The following is a 24,855-nucleotide window of genomic DNA, read 5'->3' as shown; positions in this document are numbered from 1 at the left end:
TAGGAAGCATAGGCCATTTTACAGCATTGTACAATATTCAATGAAATACCAACATGCTGCATTAAATGGATCCATAATCCAGTCATACAGAGCACTGCTGGTTGGGAAATATTTTTTAAATAAACTTTGCAGGGATGTGATGTAGGCCTACTGTTTAACACATGGGAATCACAAGAGGCTGCCGAATCAGACGTTTCAGCGATTTCGCTCAGAAATCTCAAAGGCATAATCCTGTAATAAATCTGCTGGGTAGGAAAAGGTCCCCCTCTAGCGACCCCCTTTGTCCCTTCCCCCCTGAGACAACTCAGAGAATGGGTAGACCCCACCCCACCACGGACGGTACAAAAGTAGCTTTATTTATTCCACAAGCACAGCCCGGCAGCTCCGGACATTATAATTAATCAACTGACAGATGATTTGGGGGGGGATCCTCACTCACAATCCGTGCAAAACAGCAATCCAATAAAACACAGCAATTCATAAACACCACAAAGAGGAAAACATCTCCATTCGGGTATCACAGCACACCATTCCAGTGTTCTCAATAAAAGGTTCCCTGCACCCCCGTCACTAATAAATTATATTGCACAAGAGTTACCCGACTTTCAATTATAAAAACAGACACAGATACATATTAGTCAAATGAGTTATTAAAAGGGAGACTTCCCTGCTCCCCGAGACCCTCCCCTCGGGCCTGATGGCAATGGACAGCGAATTGAACCTTCAGGTGGCCAGCGAGGTTCCAGTATGTAAATTCCAGTGTGTAAGTTCCAGAATGTAATTCCAGTATGAAAGTTCTAGTCTGTAATTCCAGTATGAAAGTTCTGGGGAGTTCGTGCAGGGGCAGTCCAGTAGTCCAACTCGCCCGCCAGTCGCGGCGTTGGTCTAGGTTTTAACAAAGGCCTATACTAAGGTTTCCTCCCCCCCTACAGCTATCTTCACTGGCGGCGATCCTACTGACCGCGACCAACACAATTCGTACCCGGTTTTGACCAACGCTCCCCCAGCGTTCCGCCTGGACGCTCCAGATCAGTCTCGGACTCTCTCTCCCTCACGTTGCTCATCTGCATGCTCATATTGTCTCCTACCCAGGTGAGTCCAATTAGGGCAATCAATTAGGCATCAAACGCTCCCTCATTATCTCCAGGCATTGCCCCCTCAGTTTACCACAATACTGTCGCCATGAGGCGCCTGTCTCATACCTCAAGTTTTTTTGGTGAATGCAGTAATCTTATTTGCTAGGTGAGGTAGGTGCTTGTCTTTGCCTTGTAACTGGACATTTAACTCATGTATCGCTAAAATATATCAAATATATCGCTAAGATAGGCCAGCTTCGTCAAGAAATGTTCATTAGTGAACGTACTTGCAGATTCAAACATGCGCTCTTCCTCCAAGAAGAGGCGACTCGGAGCTCAAACACGCGCGACAGCACTTTACCTCGGGAAAGCCACCTTGCCTCGCTGTGAAACAGTACAGCCTTTTGGTCAGCTACCATCTCTTCGCAAAGTGCGGAGAATAGACGCGCTTTTAAGGACCGGGTTTTGATGAAATGTATCACTCACAACAACGTTCAAAATCTCATGTAGGTCGGGACTAACTAAGCTGCCTTGACACGAGCGCTTCCCTATGAATAACACAGTGCGTCCATTGCGCATCGGGTGCTACCTGGTCCTAGGCTACAAATAAAAAATAAAATAAAATAAAACTCCTGTTTTTCACGTCAGTTCGCGCCCCACCTGGCATGTCTCCGCGACCCAGTAGTGGGTCACGACCCACAGTTTGAGAAACGCTGCCTTAAGTGAAGCAACAGTTCAATGGCTCAGGGGACAAATTACTTCCTCAGTCTGTCTGTTGTGCAAGGCAGTGAGTGAAGTCTCCAGCTGATCAGGCTCTTCTGCTTAACAATAGTGCTGTGGAGTGGGTGATTCATTGTCCAAGATGTTGATCAGTTTGTTCAGGGTCCTTTTGTCAGATATTGAAGTGATGCACTCCAGTTCAGCTCCCACTACAGAGCCAGCTTTCCTTACCAGCCTGTGAATTCGCCCCGCATCCTTCTTCTTTGTGCTTCCTCCCCAGCATACCACTGCATAGAAGAGGACGCTGACAACAGACTGGTAGAACATCCTGAGGAGCTTGCTGCACCCATTGAAGGGCCGCAGCCTCCTCAGAAAGTACAGCCTGCTCTGCCCTTTCTTGTAGAGTGCGTCAGTGTTGGCTGACCAGTCCAGTTTATTGTCCAGGTGGAGACCCAGATACTTGTAGGTGCTTACTACCTCCACATTGACCCCATCAATGGGGACTGGTAGCAGAGTGGGCTTAGACCTGCGGAAATCCACCACCATCTCCTTGATCTTTGAAGTGTTGAGTTGAAGATCCTCCACCAGGCTCCTGTACTCCTCCTCCTGCCCGTTCCTGATACACCCCACAATTGCAGTATCGTCAGAAAACTTCTGCATGTGGCATGACTCGGTGTTGTAGCAGAAGTCAGATGTGTACAGGGTGAACAGGACTGGAGAGAGCACAGTTCCCTGTGGCGCTCCGGTGCTGCTGATCACAGTGTCAGAGACAGTTCTTCAGTCTGACAAACTGTGGTCGCTCGGTCAGGTAATCTGTAATCCAGGTTACCAGGTGAGCGTCCACACCCATCTGCAAGAGCTGTCTCCCAGTCTGAGGGGTTGGATGGTGTTAAAAGCACTTGAGAAATCAAAGAACATGATTCTCACAGCACTTTTCCCCTTGTCTTGTAATTCTCAGACATTTGCAACACAACACAGTGATATCCCTGCCCATAGTGTCCAAAAAAGGTTAATAATTTTTGTGTGCACAAGTGAATGATACAGAAAGTTATTATGTTGTGTGCTAAAATGAGTTATCTTGTGGGCACAAGATAGCCTATAATACATATTTTAAAAAAACTGTTCCAGCCATCTATGTGTCTGATTTGAACTTTGTTTCTGTTTCCATGCCTAAACATTTGGGGTGGGCAACTATCAAACATACCCAGGTATCACAAAATATTTGCAGTTACAGTAAATGTTTAGGTTTAACCAGAGAAACTATGCAAAATCATTAAGTCACTCCCATAATGGCAGCACGGCAAAAGTAAGTAAGTAAGCCTACTTCAAGTGCACTGGGCTACTTGTGCAAATACAGTGTAAGTACTTCATCGCCAGTCTGGCAGTAATAGTGCCATCAATTCGAGCTAAGATAATTTCAATTCATTTCGTGGAGAAAATGTAACACCACACGCGCATATGAGAAAGACGATTTACGAAATGTCCTACTTCAGCTCTGGCACATCGAGGGCAGCTTTCCAAAGGGCCCTTCTCGTTATAAAGCGTTTACTCCCCCTCCAGTCGATCTCAGTTGTCGGTGAGGCCGGCGGGGCGGATCCCACAGAAAATTGAAAGAGAAAATAAAGCAACACAACTAAAGCCAAGGCTATTTTGACTCCAGTCGATTATTCAACTCCCTTGTGGACAGATTGACCAATAAGGTAGTAATGGGTACAAACTTAGTTACCCGTTCATCAGTAGTAAACTGGTAGTGTTCAAAATGTGAAAAGTAACATAGTCAAAACGTTGCTTGTTAGCATGTATGGCTAGCCTATTTGCTACTAACCATTCTGCTAACATTAGCTTGCTAGTCAGTTTGACTTCGATGAGCGCATTGCGTTTTATGTTAAATCGTGAGACATGTCGCTGAAATCCAAGATGATCGTATTACTAAGATATCTGTGTTTGTCATACTAATCACAAGTTAAGTGTTAATGAACTGTATATGTAACATGTACTTTAAAATTCACATTAGCCGGTAAAGTAAAACTACCCGATAATATTAGCGTCTTCGTGCTAGTTAGCACAGCATGCTCTGGCTACTAGATACCATTTGGTAAAGAATGAGCTAGAACCTTGTGTAGGATTGGACACGCCGAATGTGGACACTGGACATACGCTTCTTTGCGGGATCTTTCCCCTTACGTTTCGTTAACACCCTGAAAAGGCTGTTCAGACATAGACATTACAATTGATTTTTAAGTTTGACGTCAATGAATGGCTAGGAGTGAAAATCGAAGAACTGATGCTCCTTCATCGATGATGGCTGCAGTCTTCGGTGCCTCGCGTCAACGCTAACGCTATCGTAACAAAACGTAGTTTAAGATCCTCAGAATTGATTATCGTTTTAATACACAATTCTGGATCGAGCTATTTATGCGTATCTACAAGTGAAACAAAACGAATGTTGTGTAATACACTTGATCCTGAATTAGTAACGGGTTCGTTTAGCTTCAACTGGCCTTTGGGAAGCCAGCATCCACGGGATTGCGCATTTGGGCATATCGCTTTGTGTAGCCAGTTACGAATACGATGATGTAGATGGAATGGTGTGAAGGCCTTCTGCTGGTTTTAACCTTAACTCATCCATCTACTTTTATCAAAGCTTTTGATCGGAGCGGTGATCATGTTTGATTCGGCTATAGATACATGGTCATAGATACATAAAGTGGAGTGCCTTTTAAATGTTTCAGCAGCACTCTGGATTTGATCGACATGAACACTGCTTGTCTCTTCAACTTAAAGTGTTTTTGGATACCTTTCCATTCTGATCTGTCAATGTGTTCACAGATGCCCTCAGCGACAAATGGCACCAGGACTGTCAAGTCCGCCAGCCCGGAGGTGGGATCCGCTCCTGGATCAGCGGGCCAGATCCTCATCAATAACCAGACATCTGGAGGCCACACAGAAGCCATGAAGCAGGTGTTGGGTATTATTGAGAAGAAAGTCCGCAACATGGAGAAGAAAAAGGTATGTGCTTTCTTCATGCGTTTGTAAGAATGTCACATCATTACATGTACCACAAGATGGTCTTCGATTAGAGAAAAAGTGCTGAAGTTAAATCCGACAAGTGTAGATGTAGCTAGGCTGCTAACTAATGTTAGCCAGAACTACACGGAGTGACATGGCTCATAGTACTTTATCAATTGTTTACATACGAAATACGAATGTGTTGCAATCAGCATACTGTATATGACAGCTTTGTACGTTTTGATAAGTCTATCATTTGGTTTGGAACTAAGCGCTTCGGGAAAACGGCACATGGGCCAAAACTAATATGGCGGCGCCTCTCCCCCAAAACATGAATGATGTATGACGATTTCGATTAGAAATAATGTCAAACTTGGAGTACATTTTTTTTTTTTTTTTATGTATGAATTAAGGCAGCGCTACGCATTCAAGGTAGGCAGTGATTTTGCTGATAATTGTAATCTTTTCGCTGTGAGTATGATGTGCGTACGACGCTGTGCTGAGATGCCAAGTCTCTGAATAACAGTGCTGTATTACGGCAGGTGCGTGTGTCCTCGTACGTAACGAAGTTAGACTGCTTAAGCGCCTTTGGACAGCATTCTGTGTTTGGCACAGATCTGCAGTCAGGAGTTTCAGCATGGTTACATTGCCATCTTTAAATTGTTCATAAAGCTTCCCGTGTAAATTGGTGTCTGCACTACACACACTATATTTTGCACAATACAAATGTCAAGCTTTGTGTTCCCGCTCTAGCTGCATTGCATTATCTGTTCAGGTGTATTTCCATTAAACCATGAAGTTAAAAACTTATTTTTTTATTTTATTTAAAATATGAATTCTGAAAATAACTTATGTATAACTCGTAAAAAGTTTTATTTTAGTTCCCAGTTTTAATGGTCTAATTTTATGTGTGTATTGGACTTAAAACTGTGTTCATAATTGCTTATAGTGGCTCTGTAATTTCCTGTGACCAGGTGCTCTTGTGTAAGCTGCTTGTTCTGCATATGAGCCAAATGTTAGTGCACAACATTTAACAGATATGTTTCAGTGCATTGTTTTTTTTTTTGCTGCTCACACAAACTGGGAGTTCACAAAATGTTCATAATGGTCCTTTGTGAGTGTGAGCAAGTGCGCTGTGTATCACGGGTTGATCTTCCAGACAGAGGCTTTTCCTCAGATTTACTTGCCAGTGCTGCTGATGAGATTATCTCGAAACACGCTCTGCTCGGACCTGAGCTTTTCATTTTCACTGCAAAGAGTTTTAATTTGATCTGAACAGACTTTTTCTCCATCCTGCCATCTGAAATAAATATTTGTTTGGTTAACCCCTTGCAACAATTTAATAATCCTGTTGTCTTGAAACAACATTTTATCTGTCAGTATCGCGGTGTACTGGTTTGATCATACTTGTTGTGTGATATTATGTCAAAATGTAACTTTATTTGAGTGCTAATCTGAGCATGGTGCCTTTCTCTTTGTAGGGCAAGCTGGATGACTACCAGGCCAGGCATAACAAAGGAGAGCGTCTCAACCAGGACCAGCTGGTGGGTGAAAAAAACTATTGTTCCATGGCAGGTTGTCCTTTGCTCAGCTTCAGTGAGCTAAAAAGCTTCCACTATGTACATGCTTGTGCTTTATGTGAGAACTAAATATAAAGCTAGAGCTCTTTTTAAATGTTCATCCGTCATTGATTACTTTGGTAATGAAATGTCTTGATTTGTATCATTTCATTTCAGTCATTTCGTTAATTTTAGTTGAGAGAAACTCCCGTTCTTGGAAATGAGGCAAGCTAGTGTCATGTGGTCTCACAGCATTTTGTAGCTGCTGTGCAGTCCATTAATTCTGCTGCCGCTGTTAATGCTTTCTAACCTTTTTCCTTCTCATCTCATCCTTGTAGGAAGCTCTTTCAAAGTATCAAGAAGTGACTCATAACCTGGAGTTTGCCCGGGAGCTGCTGAAGAATTTTCTGGCATTGGGGCAAGATGTAAGTACATGGACAAGGTTCTGGATTTCTATCTGGCCTGATGTGAGCATGTTACTGTAGGTTAGAAATAGTCTGGAAGAATATCTGTATTCCACACTTTGATCAGACTGTTTGTGTCTGGTTTCTGACGGTGTGTTCTGATTTTGACTTTGGTTCATGACCTAGTGTTTTCAGTGATGTTGATAGGCATACAGCATTTTTTCAGCTGCACTGGCTTCTTTGAAATAGCTGTGTACACTTCAAGCATCCTCTTGTCTCACAGCAAATGTCTTGAAATCTGAATTGTTCTGTGAATTGATTATGTAAGGGATAATGGACGACACGGTGGTCTGTTCACAGAAGTTAATGCACGGTCGAGGTTGTAAACGGCCCCGACGCGAAGTGGAGGCATTCATTTCTGTGAACAGACCACCGTGGAGTCCATTATCCCGCTTATTCCACTGTTGCCACTTGCGTTGAGTTCATTTCCTGTTACAATTTAAACGTTTTAATCGCTAAAACTGTCTTGTTTGTAGAACTAATTTCTTCTGACACATATCAACTAATTTCTCAACTTGCAGGACAAACTGCCACTACTGTTAATAGTTCTAAATGGATGGTTGCTACGGCCAAAGGCCAGTCGTTAGTTCTATCTCTCCCGTTGTCAAGCGGGCGTATCCCAAGATTCGGATGAACTTTAGCTTTGAAACATCGCTATTTTACTTAGCCTGCTGTCATCCATCTAGCTAAAAGCCACCTCCGTCATATGCTACAATGTTGCCATGTTCTGAACGTCTGCATTTTACAGCTCGGATGCAACGTGACTTCATTTATACTTCACAACGAGTTTGGCGAATTAATATACAAGTGTGATGCGGCCAAAAAAATGGATCTACTTCATAGGTGTGCAAATAACATACGGTTAATGATCGTTCTAAATTACATAGGACAATGGGAAATTCAACCAAGCAGTGGAATAAGCTGTGGTTATATTTGACTCATATTTTATATAAAAAAATATGGCCCTTTTTTTCTCTTTAGGCACACTTTGTTGTCCCCCTCCAAATATGTGTGTGCATGGCTTTGGTTTAATCTGTGTCTGTGAGGCGGATGGTCACTGTCGCTCCTGTCCCCACCCAGATTCAGAAGGCGGTGAAGAAGACGAGCAGGCGGGAGCAGCTGCAGCGGGAGGAGGCCGAGCAGAAGCGCCTGAAGAAAGTTCTGGAGCTGCAGTTCCTCCTGGACCGCTTGGGGGAGGAGAGCGTGAGGCAGGAGCTGTTGCAGGGGGCAGGGGGTCCCTCACTGCTCAATGAGGGGGACCTTACCGCTCTGGACGAGTTCTACAAGTTGGTGGGACCTGAACGTGACCAAAACATCAGGTAAGAGCAAGGGGGTATTCCATCAACCTCGCTAAAGGCTAAACCTGGCTTATTTCGATAAGTCTCGCTAATTGTAGTGAGAATTCCGTTCCATTAATGAGGTTAACGTGAATCCCAGCTTGGTAACTATGGGAATTTATGCCACAGAACTAACCTGCTCCGTAGCAGGTTAACATTCAAGCTAAATTAAGCTGTGCTGCAAAAAAAAAACAATCAGTCGGAAAATGAGTCCAGAAAGATGGTTCCGTCAACCTGTGCTTTCGTCACCTGTAGCTTACAACTTCAAAAATAGAAGTAGGCCTAGAAATGTTTTTTCCGACAGTGTCGCCAAGCATGGATTTACACATCCACTTGCTCCAAAGAATTTATGAAGATTATGCGACTGAAAATGTTTTAACTTCACGTGCGTGTGGTTCTAGGGATCTTGCTAGGCCTACTCTACGCATACGTTCTGTGGGGGTGTAACATGCAGCGAGACGACACGGCAAAGGAGTTATATTCTTGCGTGTTCACAGGTTCGCTTCCCACACGAAATATTAAGGCTACATAGCTTATCACCTTGGTAATGACTTTTTTTAGTTATACTCTTTAATGAGACATATACTGTTGATAAAGGGTCATGCACATTTGGTAGGCTGTTCATTGACAGTAGTATGCTTTGCCAGTGGGCTATATTATATCTGATGCAAGCCAAAGGATAATTCTGTAGGCCTATAGGCAGCTAATAATTAAAACCGCTTCATGTGTCGACGATTGTTCATGAATGTCAAATCAACTGTGTGCTACACAGATTAAATACTAGGCATAAATGACAAATTGAAAGCCATATTGCATTTCAGATAATTATATTTCAAACACTCTGGGACTTATGGGAGACAATACTATTATGTTAATACTAGTTTATTTTATGACCACCTAGATTACTGTGAAAGAGTTCACTCCAAATTATTATCTAAGAACGTAGGCTATAGATAGTTTTGAATATCCATATGCCAAAGTTGTTTTTAGTTTATAGTATTTATTCATTCACTTTTTTATTTCAAACCATTAGCATTGTTGTTTTAAATGTAGGCCTATGTTTTTATTATTCTCCCATTTCTGTAGGCAACTATTTTTTTTTTTTTTTTTTTTTCTCTCGATGTTAAATTTGATGACTTTCGATGAAAATCCTGTAGATGGCGCTTGCCAAATCGAACAGAAATCGTCTGGTATTGTCTTAATTTTATGACATGTATCCTCTTTTCGTCAATCTACTGTTTTGGTCTACTGTTCTACCCAGAGGCGATTCTAGAGTCTGTGGGGGCCCCAAGCAAAAATTCCAAGGGGGCCCTACCGACAAGTGTTATCACCATTATGTTATACCACCATTAGGTTATTATGTTAAATAATAAAAATACAAAAAGCGTATTATAAAAATTCTTATATTTTGACATGTATCTCACCACTGCAAGCTGGACTTGCCTTACATGTGTGTGTAGAGCAGAATGTCCTGAATCTGGCAATATCATTGCCATGGTGGAGGGATTCTCTGGAGCTTAGCAATTTACAGACATGTGGTGTGCGCCTTACAGAAATAAATGGCTTTTTTTTTTTTTTTTATTTAGTGATTAAAAATGACCTTTCTGCGCCCCGTATCTGTGACAGGAACTGATCTGACCTGACTTGACCCGAGTTTGTGTGTTCGCCTGTGTGTGCCTATATGGTGTATGCACTCATCATGATTCTCTACAACAACTTTGTTCATTGCCATGAACAACTCAAGTTTACTGTGATATGTGCAAGTGACTGACAAATTGACATGATTTGTTTGAAGTTATAGAAGTTACATAGTTAGAAAAGGGGTTGATATTAAAAGATCAATCCAATATTGAAGTAACACAAGCAGTTTTGGACCTGAATCATTTGTTTACCCCTGATTTCACAGTTAACTGCTCATACACCTTCTTTTTACTTTTTATTTTGAAGTGAGTAAATATTCTTGTTTGTTAAAGGTGGTACAAGGAAACATTTGTTTTTGTTCCTGAATCTTTTTTTTGGTATTTGGTAGATGAAACAAGACGAGTGGCTGGTCTCATTGTTCTTCTTTTGGTAATGCTGTATGTCTTTTTGCCTACGGTTTTGTGCTATCTCTGTTTACCACTCTCAGGTTGACTGACCAGTATCAAGAGGCATCACAGCACTTATGGGAACTGTTGGAGGGGAAGGACAAACCTGTGGCAGGAACCACATGTAGGTCAAAAAGCTCTATTGCTCCATCTGTTCTGCAGGGTTTTCACGGTCATGGAATTTCTAGAATACCATGGAATTTTAGAAAGTCTATTCCAGACATGGAAAATCAGGGAATTTTATCATTTTAGGGCAAAGTCATGGGATATCAGGGAATTTTGTTATAGCAATTGAACATTTACTTGCCAAAATACATTAATACAAATATTTCCATGAAGAACTGATGTAAATCTTGTTATTTGCTTTACTGCTTCCTTGAGTATTCCAACTTTTGTTTATTCAATGTCTGTTTATTTAATGCCTATTTATACATCTCCCACTTAGAGTAAAATATTCTTGAACGCTATACGTTAGTAAATAGTAAGTCATGAAATTTCATTTTTTTTGTCAGGGAAAAGTCATGGAATTTTACATTTGACCCTGGTTCTGAAAGGCCAGTCGCTACCACTTAAATGTTTGTTACTGTTGGGGAATTGTTCTTGACTTTGTCAAACTCCGTTGTGTGTTGCTTTTAGATTTTAAGGCTTTTTTCAGGTCTACATTAATCTTTCTTACACTTAAATCACAAGCATTTTCAAAGTTAGAAAGAGAGCACAATACAAACATATGAGATGGATGAAACAGATGATCAGAGCTTTAACTTGTAATCATTAAAAGGTGTGTCACTAAGCCTTACTTCAGATTCATCATACTGGAACAAAGAAACTGGGGATTTGCGGGGGGAAAAAAAGAGTTGAGGTAGTCAATGTGCATGAAAGACTAGAAGGGAAAGAATGCGTGCCATGGAGGTTTTAAGAATGGTCTGTCTGGAGTGGTTTGACTGCACTGCAATATGGTAGATCTTGATGTTGAGGATTACAGTTGTCCAGATTCAAAATAAGTGCCTATAGGCCCTAATCTTCCTGCTATGATTTTAGTCAGGTCAGCCTGTAGAGTTATGAGAGTACTGCTGATTGGTTATCCATCATATGCCTTAGATATAACGATGATCCATTATTTGCACTATACTTCTAGCAGACTTGCATAATTTCATTAGGAACCATGTTTGAATACTGCATCAATAACTACATCACTTCTATACGGCCATAATATGAGGTGTGGTAAGGTGTTGAACCCATCATCACTGTAACTTTTAGAATAGTGCTGCTATCCTCATGTAGGTCAAGTGCCAGTGGGTACAATGTGCTATTGTAGGAAAGGATGGCTCATTGAAAAGCATCATTGCTTTTACAGGAGTGTGGGAACTCCTGTATCGAGTCAAACGTCTTGTCTTATTCTCTTACGGCTTCTACACGAACTGAATTGTGGGTCCGTTGCGTCGCATTTCTCCTGTCGCTCGCGTTGAGAAGTTCAGCTGTTGCTGCACCGACAGACGGCACCGGCCAATCAAGCCATTCGACGGACGCCACCAACCAATCAAATTATGCGTTGATGGAAATCAACTGTGTGTAGAAGCCGTTACAGACTCTGTTTTCTGCTCCGAACAGACACCATGTTGGATTTTAGAGACCACAGTGTTGCATTCTGAAAGTATTGGGGTCATAGAGATTAGTATATTGTATGTCGCAACCCATTCCCCTTGTAAGCACTCGGTGTGGAGTGGTATAGAGGCTTTTCTGGCCGAGCTGAGCGGCACTGTGTTGCATTGTGCTGGTGGTCAGTGTAAAGGCGCCCGCCTCTCCTGACTCAGCACGGGGGCAGTGTGCCAGCTGCCTGTGCCCAGTGGCCTGGCCGCACCGGACCAGCACACCAGCAGGAATAGGACCAAAGCATCTTTTAGACCCTCCTGCTGACCCTAGATGGCCTGACCAGGCTTGGCCTCTCTCACTCTGCTCAGATTCCCCCCACCCTGCCACTCGCCATCCAGGGATAACTCCGCAGCAGGTGTTGGTGTCTCGGGGAGAAATATAAATACATATGGAGGACGTGGACAACATGACCGTGCCTCTTTGGACATGAAAAATGCTGACCAGCTCTGTGCAGTAGTAGTAATGGCATGAATACTTTAGCAACAAATCAAGTTACTTTGTGGTCTGTTAAATGAACCTTAAATGAGTCTAGCAGCTTATCTTGTACAACGAATGAATTGGCCATGTTGTTGCTCATTTAGGATGTGCTCACATATGCTCGTTCAAATTGAACTCCACAGTGGAGCAATTTTTCTTAACAAATTCCTTGAATATGCCAGACATAGAAATATTGCCTCTACAATGTCCATGGAGCACACTGAAAGGGACAGCGTGGCATATCAACAAAGATCAATGATTATTTTTCTAAACACACATTGTGTAGTCTAAGGAGAGACTTATCCAGTCAGTGCTTGGTGTAGACTGGTTGTACAGATCAACAAAAGTGCTGGTGGAATGGCAGCATAATTGGATTTCCATGTTTTAGGTCTTGTCCTCCACAGTGGAACTCATGGCCTCTTTCATGGTTCACACCATTTACTAGTAAAATACTTCACCATTGCACCGCACCTTCCCAGTAGAACATGTGACTATTGTCAAGGGAGGAGTAACATGGATGTGTCTGGATCCATTTCTCACCCAAATGACTGAGTGTAGTTATGGCAAAGACCAAAGTATGATAAAGAGGTCATCACAAACAAATAACGGATATGCTCTTGACACAACTAAATAACTCTAAATTACTGGTTAGTGAGGTTTTTTCTTTGTATTTAGTCTATACCTTATGAGATTCTTCTCTTCTCTACCAGACAAAGCCCTTAAGGACACCCTGGAGCGGGTGATGCAGAGTGGTTATTTTGACACGGCACAGAACCATCAGAACGGAGTGTGCGCGGAGGTGGAGGAGGAGGAGCAGGTGACGATGACGGCTGTGGAGTCTTCAGAAGCGGAGGAGCAGGCTGTGGACACAGGTCTGGTTCAAGACTACTCATGAGCGATGGCACTTTAGCACAGTAGTCTAACACAGTAGGACTTGCATACAATAAGCAGCATTAGGCTCGTCATAACAATGTATTTAAATATGTACTTCCTAGTAGCACTGTCTTGTAGCCTTTCACCTTCTCAAATATCATTGTATTATTTCCAGAGGGTGAGCTGGTGGAGGAGTATGCAGAGCCGTTAGCAGTGGAGGCAACAGAGGTGAGTAGTGTTGAGCGCTTATGTTCCAGTCTTCCCTTCCTCTATTCCATGAATACACCAGCATGCCATGGCAGATAGCATTTATCTCTCATAAGTATGAAATTTTTTCCCCTTTGTAGCCTAATATTGGTGTTCTGCTTGCAGTTTGTTAACAGACAGTTCATTCCAGAGAGCACGTACAGCAACAGCAACCAGGAGCAAAGCGAGGAGTGGAGTTCTGAATCAGAGGTACACCTACCCATTTGTGTTAACACTGAAGTCACCTATCTATTCTCACAATATGACATGAGGACACATGTATTGTCTTCTGGTGGTCAAACATGGTCTGCTCTGGGAGATGGGATTGTGTAACTTTTGTCCTAGTCCTATGCCTCATCTGATCAGGAATTATCTTGGATTTTGTAGGCGGTGAGTTCGCTGCAACCGCCCGTTCAGACGGCCCCTTCTCCCGTGGTGTCTGAACCCCATCCGCTGACCACGGTGACTCCCACGCCCCCCGCGGACCCCATCCTGCGGAAGCAGGTGGTGCAGGACCTCATGGCGCAGATGCAGGGGCCCTACAACTTCATGCAGGTAAGAGAGCGTCCTGACGGACCAACACATGGTGCGTTATCTGGCCTGGCATTATGCTGTCAACTCTTATTATGATGATGCTAGTGTTATTCTGGCATGTTCTGGCACATTCCCATAGATTTCGGGGCAACATTCCTTCTGGAGAACTTTAATCATTATCACATCGCAAATTACACACAAGAACTGGTATTGTGGTTGCCCATGAAGTTGCAATGTATCATCTGTAACTGAACCTCCCCTGTTTCCCTCCAGGACTCTATGCTGGAGTTTGACGGCCCACCCATTGACCCTGCCATTGTGTCCGCACAGCCTATGAAGCCTGCGCAGAGCATGGACATGCCCCAGATGGTTTGTCCCCCAGGTTGGTATTGCAACTGGTTGCGTTAGTAGGACTCACTTTTACCTGTAATGATTTTGCCATTTTTGAAGTTGTGGTGGTGATGGGATTTGTGTCTCTCTCGTAGTTCATCCAGACACGCGCCTTGCACAGCCCAACACTGTTTCTGTACAGCCTGAACCAACACAAGTGAGTGGAGAGAAATGTTTTATTGTTTATTAAGAAACGTTTTTTTGTGAACAGTGATCACCATTTTACCACAAGTCTCAAATATGTTTCTGATGTATAGGAGGGAATTAAGAGGTCCTCAGTATTTGATTTGGTTTTGTTGTTGTCCAGGTCCCCATGGGCGCTCCCTCACCAGAGGCCTTCTCCACACCATCCCCCATGTATCAGTCTCCCCACCCTGCTGACCCACGACCACAGCCTGAAGCTATTGACCCCATCCAGGTAAGCTCTCCAGAGCACACGGCGCTAATTGAACATTTTCTCGTTTGGGACAGGCTTCTTGTCTGATTGTTTAATTGTCTGCTACAACGTGTTCTTTTGGTCTGTGTATCCAGGCCTCCATGTCCTTGTCTGATTGTCTGCTATAACGTGTTCTTTTGGTCTGTGTATCCAGGCCTCCATGTCCTTGTCTGATTGTCTGCTATAACGTGTTCTTTTGGTCTGTGTATCCAGGCCTCCATGTTCTTGTCTGATTGTCTGCTATAACGTGTTCTTTTGGTCTGTGTATCCAGGCCTCCATGTCCTTGTCCACAGAGCAGCCCCCTCCCTCTGCTCTGCCCCCCGCCTCCCAGACGCAAGTGTTCCAGCCCAGCTCCAAGCCTTTGCACAGCAGTGGCATCAACGTCAACGCCGCACCATTCCAGTCCATGCAGACGGTGGGTGGAGTCACATCATGTATTCTGTTGTTGTGTGTGTGTGTGTGTGTGTGGGGGAAAACATGGCATGAAAATTTAATTGGTATCAACATTTGATGGTTAACTGTTTAAACATAATATAAATACTATCTGTGTACAAACTAACCAGTTCATTGGTAAGCCTGCAATGCATTTATTTGGTCACTTCTGTTTTAATTTACTTCTAATCTTTTTTCTTCTAATCTTTTAACTGAAGTGTTCGTCCACAAAATGACATTCAAAATATTTTGTATTGGACTAGTGACTCTTGGTGTCTGTGGACAGTGGTCACCCACACATGTGATTTATCCACCAGGATTTCAAGTGTTTGCTCAAATCTGTAAATGTATTTCAGGAGTATGGAAGGAAGGGTGTAACAGGGACTTATCAACAACCTATTGTGAAACTGCACCGTGTACGGCATCTTTAATGTCGATTGAAAAGTGGTGTTGCTATTGCTTTTGCGTTGGTGGATAAGAAGAGTGAGTTGGAACGGCAGCATTTTAGTCCAGATTTTCCAATCCTGGCAACATCTTAGAACAGCGCTGAAACTGAGCTCATTTGTCATCTTTGGTTGTATAAAAGGGGATTTTGATGATCCAGACAATGCTTATCTAAGATTATAAGTTCAGAAGAACTTGAGCCTGATTATACTATTCAGTGTTCCCACGCACCCTGAAACACAGGAGGTTCAGTTGAGGAAAACCCCTCAACCCTAGAGAGATAAATGGCAAATATCATTGTTATATCTTGTTAACAAATGAATGTCTTTATTTCTATAACTCTTTTGGTTGTCCATAATGACTAAATTTTCTGATTGGTTAGAAATGATGAGCCCAGGATGTTTTATTGTGAACAGTGATCACCATTTTTGCCAATTTCCTCTAAACAGTACCTGTCCCTCTGACCCTCTCAGGTATTCAATCTCAACGCGCCTGTGCCTCCGGCCAATGAGACGGACTCCCTGAAGCAGCCCAGCCAGTACCCGAACAGCTACAGCCAGGGATTCAGCAACCAAACGCAGCACCCACTGGAGCAGCCAGAGATGCAGCCGGACCAGCTGCAGTCTGGTGAGCAGGGTCCCTGAGCAAAAGATGACAATCAGCCACTTAAATACCCTAATGCAAGCTTATTTTGTGCACTTGCAGTGCAGTATGTTTGCTTTCATTTTGGTGACCAAAAACCCTCTGGTGTGCATGCGGATTGTCTCAAGTGTTTAAAATGAATGAACCATATAAACACATATATCTGATATGGGCCACTCTCAAAAGTAGATGTAAACAGGCAGTCCAAAAAATCGGATATAGGCGGAAAATTGGAACAACTGCATCAGGTGCATCAAGGCCTGCCGGTGTAAATGCAGCCTTTGGTTCTGCCTATGTGGGGTGATTTGTCAGCATCTATCTATAAATTGCAGGAACGTGTGTGTGTGTGCCGCTTATCTGACAAACTTCGCCCGATTGATTTCAGACTTACCAGGTGTCTCGCTACGGGCACAAGTAAGTGCAGTGCCAAGTTTGACGTTTTGGATAAGAAATGCAAAAGATATCGGTAAATATCTGTAAAATAGGCACATATTGGCTTTCACCACTCTACTGTAGCCACTCCCCCATCTGTGTGTTTGTGTGTTAACCACCGCACATGTACACACATAGGCACGCACACATAAAAACACACATGCAGGCAGACACACACACACACACACACACACACACTCCATTACCCCCCACACACACTCAAAAGCGAACAAACACACACAGAAGCACACATACACAAAAACAAGCACACACTCATTTACATATACAAAAATAGGGGATGGAGTAGGAGATGGAGACATTGACAAGCGTGATTTATTTTTGAGGAGAGAATGTGCAGGACTGGGCTGTCATATTTTGTACTGCTCTGCGGTACAACTACTTATAATATAATATTCAGTTTTAAATGCTTAGCTGAAATAATGTTTTCCCCATCTTATTTTTAAAGGTCCCCTGTGTAACGTTTTCAGTTGTTTAACAAAATCAACATTTCACATACATAAATGTGGCCCCATTCATGTTTAATTACCACCACCAACAACTCGAAGCATACCTATTGGCTTAGAAATCCTCATTTACATTTACATAGCGCCGTGTCGACTAGCCATGTACATGCGCCATGTTAAAATACCGGTGGCCAGCAAGGGACATAATATGCGAAATACAGCTCAGTCTTTGGCGTCTGCATGCATAGAAAAACATTAGCTTGGATTCATCTGCAGAATTTCCTTACATTCAGCAATGTAAGTTCAAGCCCATTTTCTACAAGTCATATCTTCCTAACAGTCCGACAATGAAATTGTATCTTCCAATGAAATAAATAGAGAAAAATAACTTTGTTTGTGATCAGTCACCAGCTCACTTGACCACAAAGTTGCTGAACGTGTTATTTCAGTTTAGTTTGCAACAATATACAAGTCCTTAGCTGCAGTAGCCTACTAGCCGTTCCCATTCACTTTCAGTTTACTGTGCTAACGATAGCTAGCGAGCTCGGTCCGAAAGCGTTTCATTGGCATCACACACAAGCAAGGTAATAAAATAGTACACAATGTTATTAATGTTATTGCTTATTCAAGCGTAACTCACCAAAATGCATTCTAGGGTTTTTTTGTGAATGTACCCCGAGTCAAACTTTCATGAATGGGTGTCGTAGGGGCACTACTATTTCGATACATGGTTGCGTCAAAATTGCTATTTTTAAAACACTAAGAAGGCTCGATACCTGAAACTTTGATCGAAGTATCAACAGTGTCTCTACACATGAACTTGAGCATTGAGAACATTGTTAGTGTACACATAGTTTACTAAAAAGAGAGGTTTTTGACAACTCACTCCTCGAATGGCATGATTGCAGCGAGCAGAAAACCCAAGTGAGTTGTTCAAAACCTTTCGTGTACACGAACAATGTTCTCAATGCTCGAGTTCATGTGTAGACACTGATGATGCTTCGATCAAAGTTATATGTTGTGTCGAGCCTTCTTGGTGTTTTAAAAATAGGGATTTTGACGCGATCATGTATCAAAAAATGGTTCCCATTCAAAACTCCATTTGACCTAAAAACGACAACACGGACAAGCTTGAAAGTGGCGCTTCAGACGTAATTATGCTTTTAAACGAAAGTTTGACTTGTGTACATTCACAAAAACACCCTAGCGTGCATTTTGGCGAGTTACGCTTTCAGAGAGAGGTTTATCCTTCAATGTGCTAGGAGTCCAGAACTAGTGTCAGTTTTGATGTGTGACAGCTCCCGTAGTTCTAAACGAGACGGCGCTTGAGAGGTTGGTTGCTATATAACTTCTAACCACTAGATGGGAGAATTTCTTACACAGGGGGGCTTTAAAGCAAACCTACCTGCGGCCATATAATTGGGCTACAGGTTTTCTACAGGAATATCATGTTTGAACGGACACTGCTCTAGTGTATTGAATTCCAGCACAACTCCTTGAACTTGAGATTTTGTTCCACTAGTATGCCCCCTCACATGGCAGTCTGAACAGATGTGGTTCTAGTTGCTAGTTAAAGGGTTAATGTCCCTGGGTGACCTTCTCAAGGCTCAGACTTGAGTCCCCTCAGACAGTCTGTTGAAAGGCCTGATGTTCATGGTTCACTGATTCCACCCAGTGTAATAAAGCTTGAGCAATCTACAAAGCACTTGGCAAAAACAAATGTTCAAAAATGGCAGTCTGGGCCATGAAACAAAATGGGCAGTTGGGGTGTTAGTGGAGTTCTGATTTGTTTTAAGGGTTGTTTACATGATATTTAAACCAGCAGAGTTCATGTCTGGAAAAAAAACTGGATAAGTCATGGAATTTGTGGCCTGGAAACATTTTTGAAAAATAAATACACCCGTCAAGTTTTGGGGGGAAATAATGGAGATTTGCCTCACACAGTGTAATAATAAGTGGTTAATTTATTCAATGAGAAATCTAATTTTGAACAACATTGTGACTGTGTGCACCCTGATCTTCCTTTACACTTGGATCAGTATAAGACATGTAGTGTTTACCATAAATCTGTCCAGTGTATTTCAACTGTTTTGTCGTTGTGTCCTTTCCCCTGTAGTGGTTGGAGCTTTCCACTCTCAAGACCAATCACTCCCCAGTGCAGGAGGCCACCAAACCATGTCTCCGCAATCTGCGGGACAGGGCACCGGGTTCGGCCGACCCGCCCAGTCTTTCTACAACAGCAGAGCCATGTCACGTGGCGGGCCCAGAAACTCCCGTGGCATGATTAATGGCTACAGGGGACCGTCCAACGGTTTTAGAGGTATTAAGCCAAATGGCAGACAATCTAGAATTTGTCCTTAGAACTTTTTTAATTCGTTTTTTATGAACACTTTCGCTCCACAAACTCTATGTTTTATGACTACTCCGCAGTATTTACTTTCTAAAGCATCGCTCTTAAGGGTTGAGTGATAAAAACGTAAAAAATGTACAGAAATTGAGTGATAAAGGTAATTTTGTTTCTGTGAAATCTTGCGAAAAATTTGCTGTATAGTGTCTATCAAACAGCTTTTTTTAATGGTGTTCTGTATCCTCTTAGGCGGGTATGATGGTTATCGCCCTCCCTTCTCCAACACTCCAAACTCTGGCTATGGACAGACCCAGTTCAGTGCACCACGGGACTACTCCAACAGCAACTATCAGAGGGTAAGTGCTGCTCTTGATGGCTCCTGAACACAGTGAAGAATGCTATCAAAATTGTCTCCTTAATTCCAAATGGAGACACAGTTGACCGAGTAGATTCCAGTGTAGTTAAGAGCAGGTAAAACTTGAGGCTGGCTTGCGAAAGAATAGTTCTTTATTCTGGATGTAACAACAGAGTTCTGGTAACCCTGTTGTACGCACAGCACAGCAGTGTTGCAAGGTGAAGCCAAGGTAAGAAACTGAAGCAAAGATCTGGGAAACTCCTGGATAATTATAATACCAGAATATACATTCACGTCTGGGGTCAAATTGGAGGGGGGGGAAACAGGCAGTGATATAGCCTTATTCAATAAAGACGTCTCTTGTGGGGGAACAATTAGTTAGGTACACCATTTGCTATTGTAAGGTGACATTCTGTCTGCTTACAATAATCGTCCTGTCCCTGCAGTTTCTGCAGTATTAAACAAAGAACCAAAAGAATGACATACAGAAAACCACTAAAATCTAACAGTGAGGACCTCAATTTTAACGATTTATTCCAAAGTTTTGAAGAATGAATTCAGGTTTGTGACCATCTCGCTGTAGCTGAAATGCACTGTGGCTGCTCAGGTTGAATGTGTGACTTGGGGGTTAATCCACTTCTTTTTCTCTCACCAGGATGGCTACCAACAGAACTACAAACGTGGAGCCGGCCAGGGCTCCCGTGGCTCTGCTCGTGGCAACTCTCAAGCCATTCGCACCTGAGGACCTGGCAGACTGACCACTCAGCCCACATTGAACATTCAAAAAATTGCATTTTATCCCAGTTCACCCCTTTTCTTTGTTTTTTGTTTTGTTTGTTTTTATCATCAGTGGTATCTTTTCTCTTCTGGCACCTCTCGAGTAAGCCTGCTTTGACGGTATTTAAGAAAAAAAGAGAACCATTTTAATGAGTCTGAACACAAGCAAAGCTGAGGATACTCAGTTTCAATATTTTAAGCCTGTGTTTGTATCAAATATTCCTGTAAACTTGAAAGATTTCATTAATTTATTTTTTTGTATAAAATAAAAGCAAAAATACCTACCACTGCTGGTCTAAACCCTGGGAGTACTTTTTCTGTCCCCCTTTTTTTTTTTTTTTTTTGTTCTTGCCCACTCGTTTTAGTTCTCAACACACTTATTTTCTTTTTGGTACATTTTGAAGAAGCTCCCAATCTCAGTTTGTAAATTGATGTTGCTTCAGAAGTTTCAATAAAGATGTGTTGCATTAACCACTGTCTCTGTTTGCTGTGCAGTCTTATTGAATTTTGAATTTCTTGTAGTTTAGAAAGTGAGTGACGTTAGACATCACTTCTGTTTTGTACAATTAAAAAAAAAAAAAAAAAAAGCAAGTTGTGTACAAATCACTTCAACAGAGTACATATAAATATTGGAAAAGGATTGCGACAGCTAAAATGGCCAATATGCAGAAAGATGAATAAAATGCTGCCCAGCATTCTCTAAACATCAGGGAACGTTCCCAAAAGGTTCCTTGACAGTTGCACAAAAACAGCTGTAAGAGGACGTTCCAGGAACGTTCTCTGAAGGCTACACAACATGATACCTTTAGAGGATGTTCCCAGAAGGTCTTCTAAAGGTGTAGTTATGTGCAGAATAATAGCAGTATGTTTTTAAAAATTGAATAAAGCTCAATCCTTAGAATAGCTGTTAATTCCATAATATCAAGCATTGGGAACACCACATTCAATTTCAAATCGAAACATGACCAACATTGATCAAGTTTGTTATACCTTTAAAGAAGAAAGTGAAGAATAAGGAATGTTGGGCTGTTCAAAAAAAACAGTGTGTCTCAAGCTTTACTTTGAATCACTGCACTTATCTAGTTGCATTACCATTATTTCTGAGAGTTGCTGAACATCTGTGTTGCATGAGTCGACCAACTAATGGCACCTGTGAACAGGTATTCCAGCCCAGGACGAATTGAACTACATTCCACAATTCCTCTGCATTTTTTGGGTTTTGCCTCAGAAACCGCATTTTTGATGTCACCCCACACGTTTTCTATAGGATTGAGGTCTGGGGATCGGGCTGGCCACTCCATAACGTCAGTCTTGTTAGTCTGGAACCAAGACTTTGCTCGCGGTGTGTTTTGGCTCATGTTGAAACACCCATTTCAAAGGCATTTCCTCTTCAGCATAAGACAACATGACCTCTTCAAATGTTATGATGTATTGAAATTGATCCATGATCTCTGGTGTGCGATAAATACGTCCAACACCACAGTGTGAGAAACATTCCCATAACATGAATTGATGATTGAAGAGAATGCTTACAGATCTAAGCGTCCTATTTCCCTGATATAGCCTAGGCCTATTCTAAACATTTGGAAATGTAGGCATAGCCAACATAGGCTACAGTCCAGTAGAGCAACAGCACTTTGATTCCAAGTGAGAATCCGTCTAGCTCAGGTGTTCCCAAACTTTTCCACGACAAGGCCCCCCAAATACCATTAGGTTATGTTCAAGGACCCCCTTGATATGTTATTAAACCCATCAACAATACTACGGCAAATGAAAAAATACACTAAGCTAATCCTAATAATTATTTTAGCCATAAGCACTTCGTGATTGAGCATACAGTGTATAAAAAATGCATTTGGGGCTTTCTGCTATATGAGAGCTATCACTCTACTATTATTCCCAGTCATTATCATCATATATATTGTTCAGATATGCAACAAATTATTATAATGGCATTGTATAAAAACCCTCATAGTAATAGGTATATTTTACATTTTTAAAATGTATTTATTTGTTGCTTTTATGTTTCCTTACAACTTGCTGAGGCCCCCCTGACACCCCCTTGCGGCCCCGGCCCCCACTTTGAAAACCACTGGTCTAGGTGACTGGAGTCTGTTGCTTACACGCCCCCATCATCCATACTACGCTCGAGGGAAAACCGTCTGCAGTTTGTCTCCACGGTTTCTATGTGGATGGAAACATGGATCTACCTGAGCCGTTAAGGCAACGACTGGGAGGACTCACAAGAACCGTGTTTATTGACCAGAATCGTACACAACCAACGCCAGAAGATCAATGTGTTTTTCTGAGTAAAGGTAACTTAACTGCAATTCGAAATAAAGATAGCATCTAAACAGCGGAGGGACTCATAATGAGCGCAAGTTAACTTAGGCAGATGGGCTGCCTCGGCAGCAAAATAGCAATTGCTAGCTGGCAGATTTGTGTAAAACTTTAGTGACCTGTCACATTTGCTGATTTATTTGTCGTGGCTCTTGAACGGTTAACGTTTAAGTTGGATAGCGTCAGTCGGCTAGTAGCTATGCCTATGGACCAGGCAAGCTAAGCTAGCCTGCTATACTAGTTGGTTAGCATGATAAACATTGCTCATTGGTATCCCTAACAATAAGCACTCCCCATGTTCTGAACTTCTTAGACGATGAAGTTGTCTCCAGTCTCCCTCTTCAGATGTCCCTTTACTTTAACCTGTGGTTTTTCCCTATGTGGTGGGTATGTGAAGTCATCATGCTCCACCTAAAGGTACGGATAGGCTATTTGTCTGTTTGTTAGTCCTGTCCTGTTGATTCACAACCTTTTTGTTTCCAAGGCCACCAGCTGTGTCCACCGAAATATTCCATATGTGCACACTCGTCCAATGCAGTTAGTTAAACATTCAAAACCAACTTTCTCCGTTCCAATAATCTTCAAATATCACGACATAATTTCCACATCGACAGATCATAAAACGTCTATTGTATGATATATGTATTCGTTTATTTCAATTACGTATTATCCTGCTTGAAACTTTATAAAAGGGTCTCATTTGTTACTTTGAAAGTGCATAGGTGCTATAATCTCAAATCAAGGCCTCCCTGACAGCTGTGAGTCAGACCCCCATGTTGAGAACATTAAGAACCCTGCTGCACAAAATGGATCTCCATGTTACTTGAATTCCATCTAACATGTTTCTCCCATGCAGTATCCAGTCCTTCCTGACTACTACAAGTTTATTCTGGTGACTGTCCTAATATTGATGACCCTTATTGAGGGAATTAGGCTTTACCTTGGCTATGTTGGAAACTTACAAGAGAAGGTACATTTATTTCTCTAGAGTAAACATTGTTCGTCAAATGAAATAAAACTGAAATCATTTAACATCTGGTGCTTCCTCTACAGGTACCAGAGCTGGCTGGCTTTTGGTTGTTGAGTCTACTTTTGCAGTTCCCTCTCATTTTGTTTCAACTTTTTAATGAGTCCATCCTTGTTCAGCCACTGGAAAGAGGGGTCCATATAGTGCTGTCCTTGTTCGTTCTTACAGAGGTAACGGGCGATTTGTAAGCTGGTCAGTTCACTCTTCAAAAAGTTGATAGTTTTTATTTAACTAATTATGTTTTCTTATGTAAAAGATAATTGATTTATTTTTGCCCTTTATCTGTACAGGCTCTGTCAGGTTTTGTGGCCCTTCGAGAAATGGTACATCACACAGAAAGCCATTTCCATCTTCAGCAGTTCGCTGGTGTCCAGGAGCTGAGAACATGATTGAGAACTATCAGCAGTGGAGATTTACTAACAGAACGATCACTCTGCACTAATTAAGTGTCCTTGTCATTTTTACATAAATCATTCATGGAGAATGCATTAAACATTTAAATAGAGCTTTTACATTAGTTTGGTGAAGATCATATTGCCAATGAATTTCAGTGGAATTGAACAGAATGGCTTCCAAGGAAATTCATATCCACATGTAAATATCTGAGTGGCCAGCAAGTATCAAAGGTTTTATTTCTTAATTTAATATTGTAAAATAAATTATTTTATTTGTTGAATACAACAGGGACAAATAAATCATAATAATGTTAAATAAACAGACCAACAAACTCAAAAGC

The 24,855-nt window shown here is 42.0% G+C and overlaps 2 protein-coding genes across 3 annotated transcripts; both read left to right on the top strand.

The window, feature by feature from the left end:
- The first annotated feature begins 3,346 nt into the window (after positions 1–3,346).
- Positions 3,347–21,223, top strand: caprin1b (cell cycle associated protein 1b). The gene is made up of 18 exons (XM_048257574.1): positions 3,347–3,496; positions 4,626–4,805; positions 6,287–6,349; positions 6,703–6,789; positions 7,909–8,147; positions 10,294–10,376; positions 13,090–13,251; positions 13,428–13,480; positions 13,625–13,708; positions 13,886–14,053; positions 14,306–14,414; positions 14,518–14,579; positions 14,730–14,840; positions 15,131–15,274; positions 16,209–16,362; positions 19,390–19,593; positions 19,870–19,976; positions 20,631–21,223. The coding sequence occupies exons 2-18, from the start codon at positions 4,626–4,628 to the stop codon at positions 20,715–20,717; spliced, it is 2,097 nt and encodes a 698-aa protein (XP_048113531.1). The 5' UTR covers positions 3,347–3,496; the 3' UTR covers positions 20,718–21,223.
- Positions 21,224–22,835: 1,612 nt separating this feature from the next.
- tmem17 (transmembrane protein 17) lies at positions 22,836–24,853 on the top strand. 2 transcript variants are annotated; one of them, XM_048257752.1, is made up of 5 exons: positions 22,836–23,067; positions 23,406–23,509; positions 23,949–24,062; positions 24,146–24,311; positions 24,410–24,853. In XM_048257752.1, exons 1-4 carry the CDS (start codon positions 22,953–22,955, stop codon positions 24,305–24,307), a joined length of 495 nt encoding a protein of 164 aa, XP_048113709.1. In that variant the 5' UTR covers positions 22,836–22,952; the 3' UTR covers positions 24,308–24,311; positions 24,410–24,853. The 2 variants fall into 2 exon arrangements, with proteins under 2 accessions (XP_048113709.1, XP_048113708.1); XM_048257751.1 differs by having other exon boundaries at positions 22,838–23,067; positions 24,146–24,289.
- Positions 24,854–24,855: the final 2 nt, after the last annotated feature.

The sequence above is a fragment of the Alosa alosa genome, chromosome 11 (assembly GCF_017589495.1).
Source record: "Alosa alosa isolate M-15738 ecotype Scorff River chromosome 11, AALO_Geno_1.1, whole genome shotgun sequence".
NCBI lineage: Eukaryota > Metazoa > Chordata > Actinopteri > Clupeiformes > Clupeidae > Alosa > Alosa alosa.
The sequence above is the reverse complement of the archived record's forward strand: the minus strand, read 5'-3'. Positions and strand labels throughout refer to the sequence as shown.